Here is a 16,114-nt window from a genome sequence, read left to right on the forward strand (position 1 = left end):
CGGAATTACAGTGACCATTATCTCTCTGTTTTGTACCTTTGACTCTCATCTTGAAGAATTCCAGCCATGGCGCCAATCAAACAAATCGAATATTTTCGGGTTCCCCCAAGATGGCTATTCGTGAAGATCACAGACGTCAACGACAACTTTGGATGGGGCGAAGCATCACTTGAAGGGCATTCGGAGGCAGTGGAAGGATGTCTCAACGCCTTCATTGAACGATTCACAGGAATGGAGGCAGAGTAAGTACGATGATTCTCTGCCGGAAAGGAATGCTAAAGTGATATTGCAGCGATATCGAGCACATATGGCAGAATGGCTATCGAATGGGATTCTATCGAGGGGGGCCGATTCTGATGAGTGCTTTGTCGGGAATAGATATCGCCCTCTGGGATTTGAAAGGTAAACTATTTTACGCTCTTAGATGCATTGGAGCTTAGACAGGATTCCTCGAGCGATACAGTGCTAACTTGCTGTTTGTCAAGGCCGACGACTTGGTCTGCCGATATATGAGTTTCTGGGAGGAAAAGTGAGGAACAAGCTCAAGGTGTACGCGTGGATTGGCGGCGACCGACCCGGTGATGTTGAAGCCCAAGCGTAAGATATACTATCCAATTGTCCCTTGACGCGGAGATAAACTGACACATTCTTGATGACCCATCCAGACGAGCACGCATCTCGCAAGGTTTCAAAGCTGTAAAAATGAATGCGACCGAGGATCTCGGCTGGTTAGACTCTCCGCGAGCCTTGGATGCCTCCGTCGAGCGATTGAAAACCGTGAAGGCCTTGGGAATTGACGCCGGAGTCGACTTTCACGGAAGGGTGCACAAGGCCATGGCACAACAGCTCGCTCATAAATTAACACCACACGAGCCGTTGTTCATCGAAGAACCACTCCTTTCCGAGCACCCAGAGTCTGTAGCCGCTCTGTCAAAGCTGGTTCCCATCCCCATCGCTCTTGGGGAGCGATTGCATAGTCGTTGGGACATCAAGCCGTTCCTCGAATCCGCATCAGTCAGCATCCTACAGCCAGATATCAGCCATGTCGGAGGCATCTCTGAGCTTCGGAGGATGGCGACCATGGCAGAAGCGTACGACGTGGCGCTGGCTCCTCATTGTCCGCTCGGTCCTATTGCTCTTGCAGCTAATCTTCACGTGGACGCTGTCAGCGCCAACTTCGCGATCCAGGAGATGAGCTTGGGCATTCATTATAACGCAGGCTCGGCAGATATCGAAACGTATATCAAGAACCCGGAGGTGTGGAATGTGCAGGACGGTTTGATTGACTTGATGAATGGGCCTGGACTAGGAATTGAAATTGACGAAGAAAAGGTGCGGGCAGCTTCTGTGAACGCAAAGGCATGGCGGAGCCCAGCATTCCAAGGTCCGGGAGGAGAATGGCGCGAGTGGTAGATGTTTATTTTAGCCCAAATAGACCACAATAGAACCCAGTCATCGTTTGAACATGAAGTGGGAGAGATATTTGCAAGGTGTAGAAGACCGACCAAGTCGGTTGAGCCGTAGACCGAGATAAGCCTGGGGGCCTCAGGCTGCGGGGTCGATTGGGCCTAGCCTGAGGCCGCCAAACCAAGGCCTTTAGCTCGACTCTTCGCTCTCGCCGTCTCCTCATTTCTCTCTTCCCCACAAATCACTCCGCAGTTCACACCCGCTCGCGGTTGACCACCTGGCTTCCATTTAACCATCATTATGACCTTGCCCTGATGGAGTCGAATGACACTCCTCCTACCAAACGCCGATGCGTCGGCAAGGATCGAGTTCGCGTCACGCGTGCATGCGATACTTGTAAAAAGTACGTACATTGCGTGTATGCGCCAGCTCTATTATGCGCCATGTGAAAGAATATCGATAATTATCACACTAAAACTGACCCAAATATCGCAGAAAGAAGTTGCGCTGCTCAGGTACGCTTCCTTGTTCGCTGTGCCAGCGGTCGGGGCAACATTGTAAATACAATGCTGGCTACACCAGGGGCAAACTGCCACCAATCCCGCTGCTACATCAACCGAAGGAAAACGAAACTGCTGTTACTGAGCGACTTGAAATGCCGTCGAGTGTGGCTCCTAGCAAAATGCAGCCTTCACCAGCCATAGCGAATACGGAAAACGAGGGTCGCCTATTGTTACCAGTGGATGAAAATGCAAATGTTCCGTCGTCTCGCAACTCGCCCGAACCCCATCAAACAGACATGGAGGGCCATTATGTAGGCCCTTCCTCCGGGGTTTCATTTCTGATTCGTGTCCAGAAGAGGCTACATCAGAACATCGCTTTCTCGCCGAATACGACTATCTTCAGCTTTGGCGATGCCCCATTGCCCAAATATGACGCGTCCTTCCTGGTTCTTCCGACTAAAGACGAAGCCAAGGCCTTGATGAATCGGTATTTCGACTTCGGGTTTCCTACACATCGATTCCTACATCAGCAACAAACTGAAGGCTGGCTTGAGGAACTGTATGATGGCCTACAGGACCCTCAAGGCGTTGGGCCTGGGGCAAGGGAAGTGAGGGCGTTACTTCTGATGGTATTTTTACAAGCGAAGCAGTACTTGCCGAAGACGGAGTCAGCCCTAGGGGCTTCAGTAAATAGGTTAGTGATATTCAAGAAATTTCCCCAGTGTGGTTCAATTATTCATGATGTCTGCTTTGGTACAGCGCGGTTTATTTTGGTGCGTCGGAACATCACCTCGCAGCCGAGACAGGGCCTGTTCGCCTCACTAGCGTCCAAGCGCGCCTAGCGCAGTGCTTTTATTTATTATCCCAGTCCCGGATCAATCATTGCTGGAGCCTCTTTGGCACCACGGCTCGTCTTGCTATTGCAATCGGCCTGCACCGCAAACGACGCCGGGAGCATTCCCTGGGTGGCGATGACTTCGTGGATCAGGAGTGCCGTAAGAGAATCTTTTGGTGTGCGTACAGCTTGGACAATTACCTCAGTGCTGCCTTGGGCCGTCCTCGAATATTTCATGATAATGAAATTGATCAAGAACTGCCCGTAATTGCCAATGATTCGCAGATCAAAACCAACGCTATTCTCCCGGCTACCTCCAGTGCTCAAAGCATTATGCTTGCTCCTGTATACCATGCGAAGCTGTCCAAAATTATTAGTGGCATACTCCGTGATCTGTACGGTATCCAAAGGACAACCCTGCAGTCGCAAATGTCCGCAGCCGCAAAATACGGGGCCGAGCTCTCCCAATGGCGAAAGAAACTGTCGGCGTTTCTTGATTTACCAAGTATCGATATGTTGATCACTCTATACCAACGTCAGTATAATGTATTAAATCTCGCCTTTTCACATGCACAAATACTACTCTATCGACCCTTCGTTCTTAAGAACTTTGCCGTACTGGCAAGTGGAACGAGCAAGAGAAACGACAAGCTGCACGGAAGCATCAATGAAAATGTCCAGAGCTGTTTAAACGCTGCCATGAAAATTGTCGGCATCGTTCGCGATCTTTGTGAGCATGGAAAAATGTACCATGCTTTTTGGGTAAGTTCCCCCTATGACTCTGACTGTGCTTGTTTAACGATTTGACAGTTTACCCATTACTATGCATTTTCAGCAATTGTTGTGCTATACGTTCATGTTATTCAGAACTACTCTCAAGAAGCCAACACCCAAGGAAATTCTCTGTATTTCCAAGCAGGCGAACAGGCACAAAAGGATCTAGCAACGTGCGGGTCGACATCTTCTTTTGCGCAGCGCTATGTCATGGTCCTTGAGGAGCTCCGAAAGGAGGCACAAGAGTCAATCAAACGAAAACAACATAAAAGCACAGAGCTTTCCTCAGCAGATCAGCCTCGCCTTGTTATCACCGATATATCCATCGCTGAGACGCAAAAGCAAGGTGATCTTGGGGATCAAGCGGGTTATCACCATTCCGGTGGCCACAGCGCAGAGAACGGCATTCCTCAGGCCTCTGAAGGGATGATTGACCCCCATTCGCAGTCTTTGGAGTCATCCGAGATGCCATTAGACTCCCAAGGCTGGATGGGAGACCTTATGGAGGACACCAGTCCCGCTTCATACATTGCTGATCTAACCAGCTGGGGTGAATTCGATTCTTTGGCCCTTACGGGGCTGGGAGAGCTGGGATTTTTATTTCCGTCAGAAGGTTCTGCGGATTTTGGGAGTTGACCATTATTTTGTTTCTTTCTAGCTATTTATGATATGGATGAACCTCTTGGATTCGGCCTTTGGTGGTTATCTATCGCCTTGTCTGATGCTTTGATGCTGGATTTCTTGGAACTGTATGATCGAATAATTGTCCCCACGTTCCACCGAAATCCGGGTACTGGGGATTGATCGGAATTTGGCTGATCGTAAAGTCTTCCAGGAAGCCAAAACTAGGTCGGCCAGCCGGGGATCAGGCCATTAGCTGCGAATCGGGTGGCGTTGTGCTTATCCGAAGCTGGACTGCTTTTCCGATCGCCTCCAAGGAAAGGAACATCCGCCAATGAAGTCGCAGACCAGAAACACTTTGAAAAGCCATGCATCACCTCCGCAATTTAGCTGCGTTTCCTCGCTTTATCAAGGAATGCTCAGGAGCTATCTTTTAGATGTCTCACACCGCTCAAGAATCTTGGAGGACCAGACTTGAATCATGCTCACGACATCTCAAATCAGCGATGTCCTGTTGAATGGGGACGCGCCCTCAAAAGGCGATACAGGTAGTCCGAGGCTTCCTCCAACACCTCCGGACGAAAAGGAAGTTTGTTTGAATACCATAAATGATGTCTTGTTGGAGCGCGTCCAGACCGTACCAGACAAGCCCCTTGTTGGCTATCCGAAAAGCTCTCATGGTTTGAGCGATTATGTCTTTTACTCTGCGACCGACCTGGACAGGTTCACTTCTGGGGCAGTTCAATCCTTAAAGGCCTCTGGGCTATCAGAAGTAGGTCAATTCTTACTCATGATATTATTTGCGCTAAACAAGCGACCAGTTCCACAATGAATCGGAAAACAAAGTGGTAGCGATCCTAGGCGTTTCCAACCTCGACTATGTCATCTCGCTGCTGGCACTCTCTCGCCTCGGCTATGCAGTGTTGCTGCTTTCAACTCGACTTAGTACAGAGGCGTACACCAATCTATTGGCGAAGACCAAATGCACCGATATAATTTACTCTCCTGCCACGCAGGCTGCAGCTAAACGAATTCAAGAGGCTGAGGCCATCAATACTTTTTTAATACCGGAGTTTTCAGTGTACTCGCAATGTACGACAAAGCCCGATCTGCAAGTCACTGGCACCCCTGAAATGGGTCGGAAATGGGCTTTCATTATTCACTCGTCGGGATCAACGGGACTTCCGAAACCGATCTTCCAAACACACAAGGCTTGCATTGCCAACTATGCTTCAAGCAGAGGATTCCGAGCGTTGCTTACACTGCCGCTTTACCACAACCATGGACTGTCAACCTTCTTTCGGGCGATGTTTAAAGCCAAACCGATTGCAATCTACAACGCCAATCTGCCATTAACAGGGAAGAATGTACTCGAGGCCCTGAAGACAACCCAGCCGGAGAGCTTCCATGGAGTTCCCTACGTCCTGAAACTCCTAAGTGAGGTTGATGGTGGCGTGGAAGAATTGGCAAAATGCGAGCAGGTCCTGTTCGGAGGAAGCAGTTGTCCGGATGATCTTGGAGATCTGCTGGTCGAACATGGTGTCAAACTGATCAGTCACTATGGCGCGTACGTTCCCCTGGATAACACAGTTTTCTAAATTTCATGAAGCTAACGTTGACGTGCAGAACCGAACTTGGTCAGCTTATGACATCCCAACGTCCCGCTGACGACAAGGGCTGGAACTATGTTCGACCTTTAAAAACGGCCGAGCCTTATTTGAGAATGGTCGAACTTGAGGACGGCTCCTACGAATGTGTTGCCTTGGACGGGCTTCCTGCCAAAGTCAGCTCAAACTCGGACGATCCGCCGAACTCATTCTACACTCGCGACACATTCCTCAAGCACCCCTCCATTCCGAACGCTTGGAAGTATCTGGGCCGGATCGATGACCGAGTCACCCTTATCAACGGGGAAAAGGTCCTGCCTGTTCCTATTGAGCATCGCGTGCGACAGAGCAAGTTTGTGAAGGATAACCTTGTTTTCGGCGTTGGCAAGCCCTTGCCCGGGATGATGGTTGTACCAAGCGACGAGTGCCAGGGGCTGAGCAAAAGCGAAATACTCGAAAAGATCTGGCCTGATATTCAAGCCGCAAATGAGAATGCAGAGGCATTCAGTCAGGTTTCCAAAGACATGGTAATCATTTTGGACGTCGACTGCACTTATCCAGCTACTGACAAGGGCACCATGATTCGGAATCGCTGCTACCTAGAATTCAGTGATGCTATTGAAGCTGTGTATGCCATAATGGAACAGGGAGATGCGAACTCCGCAGAGAAGATTGCCTTGGATATTCCTCAACTCGAAGAATATTTACTGGAGCTTTTCAGAACAGAGCTTGGTTTTAAGGTGATTCAACCCGGCTCGGACTTTTTTGAAGCAGGGGTGGATAGTCTACAAGCGATCAAAGCCAGAGCCACGATCAAAAAGAGGATTGATATTGGGACAGCTGAACTTGGTCACAATGTGATCTTCGATCTTGCCAACATCAAAAAGCTTTCCGCACATTTGTATGCCCTGCGGACAGGCGAGGAGCAAGAAGAAGAGGACGAGCTAGAGGTGATGTCTCAGCTGATCGAGAAATATTCGTCGTTCACACCTCGTAAGACAGAGCCGGAAGTCATTGTACGTTTTCAACTGCCGGGTCGAAATATTCATCTGCTAACCATGTATGACAGTTACTGACTGGTACTACCGGCTCTCTTGGCACCTACGTCTTATCCAGGTTAATGCACATGGACTCGGTAAAGCAGATATACTGCCTTGTCCGAGCGTCATCTCCCAGCGCTGCCCTAGATCGAGTGCTTTCCACGTTGTCTGCAAGATCTCTCCCTATGGTCAACGTCTCCAAGATTGTGGCTCTGCCCGCCCAACTCGGCCGGGAGGACCTGGGTCTACCTCCATCTATCATCGACGAGCTTCGCACTTCCCTCACAAAGGTCATCCACGCCGCCTGGGCCGTGAACTTCACCCTCGGCGTCCGAAGCTTCGAGCAGCAACACATCAAGGGAGTCCACAACCTGATCAACCTCTGTCTTTCCAGCCAGCGATCTGTCCCGGCCGAATTCTATTTCTGCTCCTCCATCTCCGCCGTCGCCGGGACGCCACTCCCTGCCACCATCGCCGAAGGCCCCATCCCCGAGCTCTCGCATGCCCAGAACATGGGATATGCCCGATCAAAGCTTGTCGCCGAGCGGGTAGTCCAGGCTGCAGCCGAGAAAACAGGCCTAGTGGCCAAGGTGCTGCGGGTTGGCCAGATCGTCGGCGACACGGTCACCGGCAAATGGAACACCACCGAGGCAATCCCCTTGATGCTGCAGAGTGCCGTCACACTCAAGGCCCTCCCGGAGCTAGAAGAGACGCCGTCCTGGCTCCCCGTCGACTGCGTCGCCGACGCCATCCTCGACCTCACCGGACTCAACCCCAACCCGGAAGCCAAAGCCTTCGCGCATGACCCCAAGGTCGTCTACCACGTGCAAAACGCATGCACCTTCAACTGGACACGGGATCTTCTTCCGGCCTTGAAAGCCGCCGGCTTGGAATTCGAAGTTCTGCCGAAACGCCAGTGGGTGCAGCGGCTACGCGAGGGAGAGCAGGATCCTCAGAAAAACCCCACCGTTAAACTGCTGGACTTCTTCACGGAGAAGTACGACAATGATAACCCCGGTCGGGCCGGACTTGTGTTTAGCATGGAGAAGTCGGAGGCCGCCAGTCCGGCGTTGAAGGGGGGAGTGGAGCTGATTGACAGCGGGTTGATCAAGCGGTTTGTGGATGCTTGGAGGAGTGAGTGGTGATGTACATACGTACTTGATTTTCTCGCCAGGTCGACAGCCTTCCCTTTCCGTTTTAGTGCTCACCCCTCGCCGCTTTTTGCTCACTGAGTAGACCTGAGCACGCCCTGAGCAGCCTGAGGCGATCACTGAGCACGGGGTGAGCGGAAGACTGAGTGCCCTGAGTGAGTAACCTCAATAAACTGCACCCCAACTAGCGGTCTCCCCCTTGCCCGTTGCTCCACTCCGAGTTCACTTTTGCCCGCCACACTCCCCAAAAAACCCAGCACTGCCATCACGAAAATGACGAATCAGGGAGGCTATTTTTCCTTCTGATGCCCACGACCTTTTCCCCAGGAGGAAATGCTGTACTATCGCGCTGCACCAACATGGCCAACATTGTTCTGGGCTTTCTCCGTCGAAAGACAACACAAGCCCAGATGTTCATGGGAGCGGCCCTGGATATCCCAGGAGTCAAGGGATTGTCGGAACACCAATTAACGCTAGTCTATTATAGATATATTTTGAATTTTGATCCCGAATACCTACTGGTAGAATGGCATGCCAATGTTTCCCCATCAAAATGCATAATACTGATTAAAAGAATAAGATTCGAAAGTGAGGACGTAGTGTTGATTATTTGTGGCTATCCTGGCCTGGAAGGCTTGCTAACTACAGTATAAAGTCATAACAGATTCATTCTAATCGGGTTAAATTCCTTACATGGAGCCCTATTCTTTCTTGTCCAAGCAATCTGTAGAAATTGCTGGCATGATAGTTGATACGTAGTACATGTGTCAGTAGACGTCATACGAAATATTCGCACGGAAATCACTGAATGATATCATAGCCGACGCATGATAGTATAGAGGAATCGTAGATCTTAGAAAACCTAAACTGGCTCTTGGGATCCTCGCTGGTCTCCAGAACCTCGAAGTCCCTGAACAGAACCCACTGACTGATTTGTAAAATAAACCCCTGAAACAGAAAGATAATGCATCGAGGCTATTTAAACTCGCAAAGGGCGCTCTAATCTAGCAGTCTTGGTCAATCCCTCTCAAGTGAAAAGCCCCCAGTTACTTTCAATTTCTTCATGAATGGCCTGTCGAAAGAGAAGTCTTTTGGAATACGTTGGAAGATGATTTGCGGTTCGATATATTTTACTTGGTCGTCGCTTCTGGTACCAGTTACGGGCCTTTGTTTCGGACAAGCCTTTGATGTTTGTTGCGCAAGGTAAGTGTAATCAGAGTAGACGCGGTGAATCTTCATTTTGTTGGTTTCGTTCATTCTCACAGAATTTATAGACGGTGCGGGAGAATGCCCGGTGTATCCGTGGCTCCAAGTTGGGAGCTGTGTTCTGAATCAAAGAGGTTACTTTAACGGCAACCTGTGGCCCCTTGTGTCGTCATAACCCCAATTAGTTGGTGACTTGCCTGAATCAATGCGCTGACGTGTTGTGCCTAACGGCAATATTCAGGTATCTACTATCGCTATGTAGGTTTTCTAGACCTTACATGGACCGCTTCACCAGGGGGACTTTGAGCCTCGGCGAGGCCAATGAAGGCATTTATGCCTGGGTTTGCTTCCTAGCCATTCCCTTATCTGGCGGCTGCAGAATTTTGCGCTGTGTTGCACAGCTCCGTCAGCGCTCCGCTGATAAGAGCTATTACGCTTTTTCCTCTTCCCTGATTGGTACTTGCCCCTAGTTGCGTTCGTAGTGCAACTATGGTGAGCTTGCAGATGAGACGGGTAACACCTGTGTACATATGGTCCTATTTCCGCTAGGTATCTCGCAAAATCTGGCAATGCTGAATTCAAGGATCATGATCATGGGTACATTGCTGATGCCGTTTCCACTAGCCAAGTGCTTCGTTGCTTTCTTCTCGAGCTCAGTTGCGACCAGTTGTAGTGAAAATGGTGTTGATGGCCTTCAACTGACACTGCGGGTTTGGTAGGAGGGATTTGTGGGTTTGACGCTGCCATACACAGTCCTTCTGGTGAATGTTAAGAAGCTCTAATGAGGGCGTTGGGTGGGACCTCGGCTTTGCAGGTGGAACAGAGAGAGAGCGATATCATCGATTGCGTCAGGCTTCGGGTGGTGGGAACAATCCTGGGCGAGCTGAAGAGATGTGGTATGTGGTACATGTACCTGTTATTGACCGGCTGTGTTGGTTGAATGCGTGGTCGAAACGCGGAAACAAGATCTCGCGTTTCTCGCGTTTCGACATTAGACGATTCGGTTCGGTGACAAGGTGGGGCGATGGGTTGAATGAGAGCTTCAGATTGGGCTGGGCCCGAGTTGAAATTATTTTGGCCTCAGGGCCCAGGAGTTGTGATTCCATCCCTCTCTATTCTCTCGCAACTGGCAGGTTTTCCGTGACAAGCTGGCTGCATTATGACATAACTCTTCTTTTCGTCCTTCCTCGCCGGCTGCTTAGATCCCATTATACATACAGAGCCGGTGAGTACATCCTATGCTTTGGGAGGAAGTTCTTGCTTATTCGTGCTCTTGATATTTCATAACCAGCCGCATTGTTTACTGACGTTATTCTTCGGTTAATGCCATTCATTGCCCCGTAATAGACGTTGTAGACTACGGGAGCCGGTTCGCGGGAACCACTATAGCAATACTGCTTTCCTGTAGGTGCTGATAGATATAAAGAACTCACGCGGACTTACTGGAGTAGTACTCTGCACACTGAGCGGAAGATAGGAGTAGTTGTAGTCTAGGCAGATGATGTTATTTTAGCCTATTCTCAATGCTCGTTGTGGGGGAGACGCAGTTGCAGGATTGCTTCTTGTCACATATATTGGCAGTTTCTTGTGAAGGAAGAGCTGCACCGTTCATGTGTCAAAATGGAATAAGTAGGCTCTGTGGGAAGTTTGTATCAAGGAGTAAAGAGTAAGGTTCGCAGGAAAAACGAGTGGAATGTGGGCTATGTCTATCACGGTATTACGCACGTAGGGGCTATGAACTTTTGTCAGATTGGTAACGCAACGGTGAAAGCGTCTTGTACGTAAGAATGAGAGCATTTGGCTAGTTGCACATTGTAGTGAGTGTGTATGCCTGAACGTTCCTGACATCGCGGTATAGGGAAAACAGTTCGCTATACCGTGGGTGTTGCGCTGGCGTAATATAATTACAAGTGCGGTCTCCCGGACTGTTTCAATACACTGCGCCACAGGGACATACACTTCGTGTATTGAAGGGGCTTGTATGAACCCGTATGTTACAGATTGAGAAGTTTCACATAATAGCCAATCCAGCGGACTGGGCAATGGGAAATGATAGGATGCGCTGCTCCCAAGGGAATTTTGGATACGGGACCACTTGACTGCTCATTCACGCTCTGTCGTGTTTTAACGTTGATCAGGTCATTTAAGTTGTATCTGACCGCTTAGTATCTGGTCACCACTCTTGCTCACATCCAGTTTTGTGTATTCAGGTTTCTGCACCCCACAAGGTCTACTATTAGTGTTGCGGGCAAAACCCATACCGCGATACAGAATATGTTGCTTTACTGACGGAACAAAACTGCATCGAATAAATCGAGGTTTGCAGCAGCAATTGCCCAGTTGCTCATACTGTACCATTCCCCTTCCAATGTTCAGGCACCCCTGGCCTCATTGATAAGGTCATGAATGCAAATATGAAAGAATGCCCGCCCGGCCTTTCACCCGAGGTTGTCGAAAGATGCCCGGGTATATTCTATCCATTCAATACCCAACATCCGTAGTGTCACGGATGGATATGAAACATATCAGACGCAAGGTGGCAACCTTCTTTAGTGTATCGCGAAGGGGGGTGGATTATCACAGCTGCGTCTATTCCGGGGCGGAAGATGTCTGCCGAAGAGGAGAAAAATTGAGCGTGCGAGGGTGCGAAGGATCAACCGGTCAATGGGCAGGGGATATCTTGGATCTAGCAGCACGGGAGCGTGAAGTGGCTTCAAGTAGATCACCAGGTGCTGGTAGCGGGAACGTAAGATGCTGATGAAATTGGTCAACAACAGAGTCACATGACCCGCGATGCACGCACTTTCCTGTTCGAGAGGGCTGTCTATGGGGGCACCGGGTTGTGTTGGAGGCTACGAAGTCTCCTAGGATAGATGAATAGGTTCCGCCAAATCATGGCAGTCCCGGAGGACAGCGGCCTGCTTCCTCGGATATGGCTCCTCACTCATAGGAACCCAGACCCGGGTTCTCGAGCGAGCAACCGTTCTGGAGAACAGACATATCAATCCTGCAGTTTCCTTTCAATGTCGTGGGACTCGAAGGCCATCATAGGCCCTGTTCTTATTGCAGGAGCGTGCGAGATATTTATCTGCGCATTTGCCATAAAGCACGGCTGTCACCTACACTTATTTCAAAATTACACGTGCCTGGCTTATAACTCCAACCATGGCGAAATATCAGTGTCTCACAGACTATTCTCCGTTCTGGGCCAATCCTTTATACCGCGACACCTGCATTGGCTTGAATGATGATAAACCCTGCCCTTGCGCCCTGGATATCTGCCGCCGCCAGCATGCCGAGATTTGCTTTTACTATCTGCAATTAGAAGCGAACAAGAAAACACATCTTCAGACTATAGCAAAGTTTATGGTATGTGAAAATCACAGCCACGGCGCCAGCGAAATTGCCAAAAGCTGGATGCGAGATAGCACGCAGCAACAGATAATTCCCATCTCCAACTTGCCAGAGACAAACGCAATACACGGAAGCCGGCAATCTCCAAGGTTGGCTCATTATCACAGCCCCCCAACGTTCTGGAAAGCAATATTCAACAATGAGTTCGCTAGCACAGCCTGTTTGGCCCGAGCCTACCGCGCGTCTGAATCTTCGGCCATGCTGTCTTCATGATGGCCATATCCAACAAGTCAGGAGACAGGGAAAAGACGGACACTTACTTATGAGACCATTGCATTCGCAAGGACATATCATATGTCCTGTCAAAAGTGACCTTGCATGATATGATGTAGAGGGCTCTTGTCTCTACCCGCCCGTGGTATTCCGTTCACACCCAGCTTCTCTGCATTGCTGTGCAACTTTGGAGGGGGGTGACCTTGTCCCTTCGTCTATCTGGGTTCCATCCAGGCCAGAAGAGTTAATATATATACTAGCCACTATCATTATAATTTAACATTTGGTTTCCGCCCGCCTTGGTACTGTTTCAAGCGCGATATGAACGGGGTTAACGGCCGACCAACGTGCAGGATAAAAATTTGTCGAATGCGGATAGCTAATGTCTGTGCTGGCTGCTACAAGGCACCTAGGCAGCGGATTGGCATTGTAGCACGAGAGTGATAATCTTGGCGTCCAGACGACACGAAAGTCCGAGTCAGTATCTACACCGTGCCAAACTGCGTACGCCAGTATCTGAGCCCTTGTCGACACTGCGGGCCACTTAGCCACACAACGGCAACTCGGTGGATGAGTAAGTTCTGCAGCAGGGCACGACGCTTGATAAGTAGTCGATGCACCTCCGCATGTCGGATGCAGGCGATCTTAACCCGCAGTCGATGGAATAGGGCCAATGGTGCTCGCAACGATGACATTGAAATGGGTTCGAAATTCTCGGTCCAACACGGGCACCATGGTATGCAGTCTTATCGCCTCGAGGTAATACCATCCGTTCAGTCGGCAGGATTTTGGGATGCTAAACACACGCAGAGACAGAGCGTTCCAATCGCCGCTTTAGAAAGGGCCGCTAATTCCACAAGGTTAGCCGATGGCCTGGCGGCGCTCGGGCCAAAAGGGCTATATCGCCCAACATGGAACAAATACGTACCTCGCGCAAGACTTTTTGCGTCCATTGGTGCATGATATTTGACGTTGGGTCACGATCGCAGTGATCGCCTTGTGTTTTTGCTTGCCCGAGTTGTAATCCTGTCTCATCGGATTCCTACGCATTGCTTGGTCTAATGTTTTCGAGCCTATGGTCAAGTAGGTGGAACCCGTGCATCGTGTCGCCGAAATCTTCTGCTTCCAGATGATTCTCTCTATCAGCTTTTGTTTTGTATATGATAAACCACCAGAAAGTCGGCCGATGAAGCCAGAAACCTTGTTTTTACCCTCTCACGTGGATTCTGCGTCGGTCGCGTTTTTCTTTAAAATCTGGTTCGCAGTCTGCAGTCATACCCGCAGTGGGCGAAATAAACATTATATCGACTCGCCCGATGCACTGATTAACTGCATACTCTTATGCCTCATTAAGTCGTCTGCTTGGTCGATGGCTAATCGAACGAGACCAACGGATTGAAGCGGACCCGGAGTCGGCGTACTGACGCGTTCAAATCATGGGCGAATCGCGTGGAAATGCGACTAATTTGTTGACCTCTAATGAAATCACAGGCCTCAAAAATGAGCTGTTCAGCTTCTGGAAATGCACCTGTCATGGTAGTGCTTTTTAAGAGCAGAAAAGAGGAAAACGACCATCGAGACCGGAGCACCAGCACGCGGGATAGTGGTGGGGAGACTACAAAAGGGGAAGTCAGGTTATAGCGAGGTAGAAGGTGGCGGAGCCATGTGATGAGGCAATAAGGGATCGCACGTCGCATCTCTAACTCACTTCCTCTTACTGAACTTTTGTTCAATCTGCCAGCCACGTCCATTTCCGCCCAGTTGAGTATCTCGACAACTCGTTGCTCCATAGAGGCTTTGCTCGGGGATGATCGTAAGCCCCAAAGACAAGCCTACTGGGTTTCTTGCCCACTTTTGCTCAATTACTCATGCTGACGGTAATCGTGCGCCAGATACCCGAGCATGCGATGGATTGCCCGTTTCTCGCCCCTACCTATACCCGCCCCTTTTTTTGTCGTGTCGTCGCAACTGTCATTTCACCCAAGCCCTGTGTTCCCCGGAGCGAGAATGGTGATGGTTGGGTTTGTGCTCCTTCACCTTGAGGATTTCCGATCATTCCCGTACGCTGTAAAGTGCATTGTGTTCCTTGTTAGTTTCCTACGTCTCCATATTGCTGCCCGAGATCTCCGTTCAAACGACCAGACCCCGTCGTCATAGCGCACCGATTCCATCCTCCGAGTCCGTCATGGTGAACCTCCCGGCGGGAGTGGATGGTCACATTGGGTTCTTGCCCGCTTCGCTTTAATCATACCAGGGCAGTGTTGCCGACGGTCAAACGGTCATTTTATGGCCATACTCACCTTGCTGCGGGGAACAGACCCATTATCTGGTAAAGGAGGTTGGATCTGCGCGGCTGGTCGCGGTGGGTCCGCTGGAGAGACAGGCTATATAAGGCCGGTCGTGTCCCGGTGTTGAGGAGGTAGGACCAGGTTTCTTACCAGCACGGCCCTTGGAGGCGAGCTGTGTCGGCCCTTGGAGGCGAGCTTCACTTCAGGCCATGGGCCCCGTGTTGTATGGTCAGCCCACGCCCTCTTAGAGCAGCCCTCTAAGACCCCCAGCGAAGGCAAGACACCTCTTCGTGGTGCTGGGGACTAGTACTCGTTCATCATCTGATGTATGAAGAAGCCAAGACCTGCCTTGACTCCTAGTTTACTGTACATACCGTACATTAGGAAGTTGTCGATGCTATAGGCCCCTTTTTCCCTATTTGTTTAAATTCCCATGCTCGTACTGTGCAGTAGACTACCATCCAGCCAGTGTTTGAATAAAGTGAAACCGACGTTATTCAGGCCCGCCATGTCACTAAAAGCAATACCACCATAGAAAATGCGTCGAACCGTCTTCCCGCGTTCTTGTCAAATCAGACTATGTAGCCGCAATAACAGGAGAAAATCGGCTTTTAGCAGGCCAACGAAACAAAGAGTGCACGCGTCCATTGGCGGCTGCGCACAGTTGCCAGCTGCTCTGCCACCGCTCAGTATCTGCTAATAAAGAACATTTCTCATTTTAGGACAGACCTGCTTGAGATAAGCAATTACTGTGTAGCATGAGAACCAGATGCCTTGAACGACTGACACATCAAAGTCCCCTTTAAGGAACAAACCCGACTCTACTGACGGAACGGGCAGGGCGGTCATTTTATCGGGATGACATATTCTTGCCCGTTCACTGTAATCGAATTGCGGGCAACTATACCTGAATCTGACCATATGGACATAAAAAGGGATCAACCCATATTGGAAGTTTCAGGATACTTCGAGCTAGCAGCGGAACTTTTTTTTTTTTTTTTTTTTTTTTAAAAAAAAAAAAAAAAAGCAAACCATTCTCAAATTCCACCCCAACT

At 49.9% G+C, this 16,114-nt stretch overlaps 3 protein-coding genes across 3 annotated transcripts; all 3 read left to right on the forward strand.

Annotated features, from left to right (window-relative positions):
• Nucleotides 1–66: 66 nt before the first annotated feature.
• P170DRAFT_386504 (uncharacterized protein) lies at nucleotides 67–4,146 on the forward strand (the record flags this gene model as incomplete). The annotated part of the gene is made up of 9 exons (XM_024845773.1): nucleotides 67–242; nucleotides 293–402; nucleotides 486–597; nucleotides 666–1,384; nucleotides 1,453–1,457; nucleotides 1,728–1,810; nucleotides 1,903–2,604; nucleotides 2,670–3,507; nucleotides 3,556–4,146. Coding segments are annotated over 9 exons (3,336 nt in total), but the record flags the coding sequence as incomplete, so codon positions are not given.
• A 42-nt stretch (nucleotides 4,147–4,188) lies between these two features.
• P170DRAFT_497316 (NRPS-like enzyme) lies at nucleotides 4,189–8,174 on the forward strand (the record flags this gene model as incomplete). The annotated part of the gene is made up of 5 exons (XM_024854107.1): nucleotides 4,189–4,268; nucleotides 4,693–4,912; nucleotides 4,962–5,707; nucleotides 5,767–6,763; nucleotides 6,817–8,174. The coding sequence occupies 5 exons, from the start codon at nucleotides 4,189–4,191 to the stop codon at nucleotides 7,930–7,932; spliced, it is 3,159 nt and encodes a 1,052-aa protein (XP_024703482.1). The 3' UTR covers nucleotides 7,933–8,174.
• Nucleotides 8,175–12,309: 4,135 nt separating this feature from the next.
• Nucleotides 12,310–12,771, forward strand: P170DRAFT_476824 (uncharacterized protein; the record flags this gene model as incomplete). Its single annotated transcript, XM_024853382.1, has 1 exon — nucleotides 12,310–12,771. The coding sequence occupies one exon, from the start codon at nucleotides 12,310–12,312 to the stop codon at nucleotides 12,769–12,771; it is 462 nt and encodes a 153-aa protein (XP_024703483.1).
• Between the last annotated feature and the right edge of the window lie 3,343 nt (nucleotides 12,772–16,114).

The sequence above is a fragment of the Aspergillus steynii genome (genome assembly GCF_002849105.1).
Source record: "Aspergillus steynii IBT 23096 chromosome Unknown P170scaffold_5, whole genome shotgun sequence".
Taxonomy (NCBI): Eukaryota; Fungi; Ascomycota; class Eurotiomycetes; order Eurotiales; family Aspergillaceae; genus Aspergillus; species Aspergillus steynii.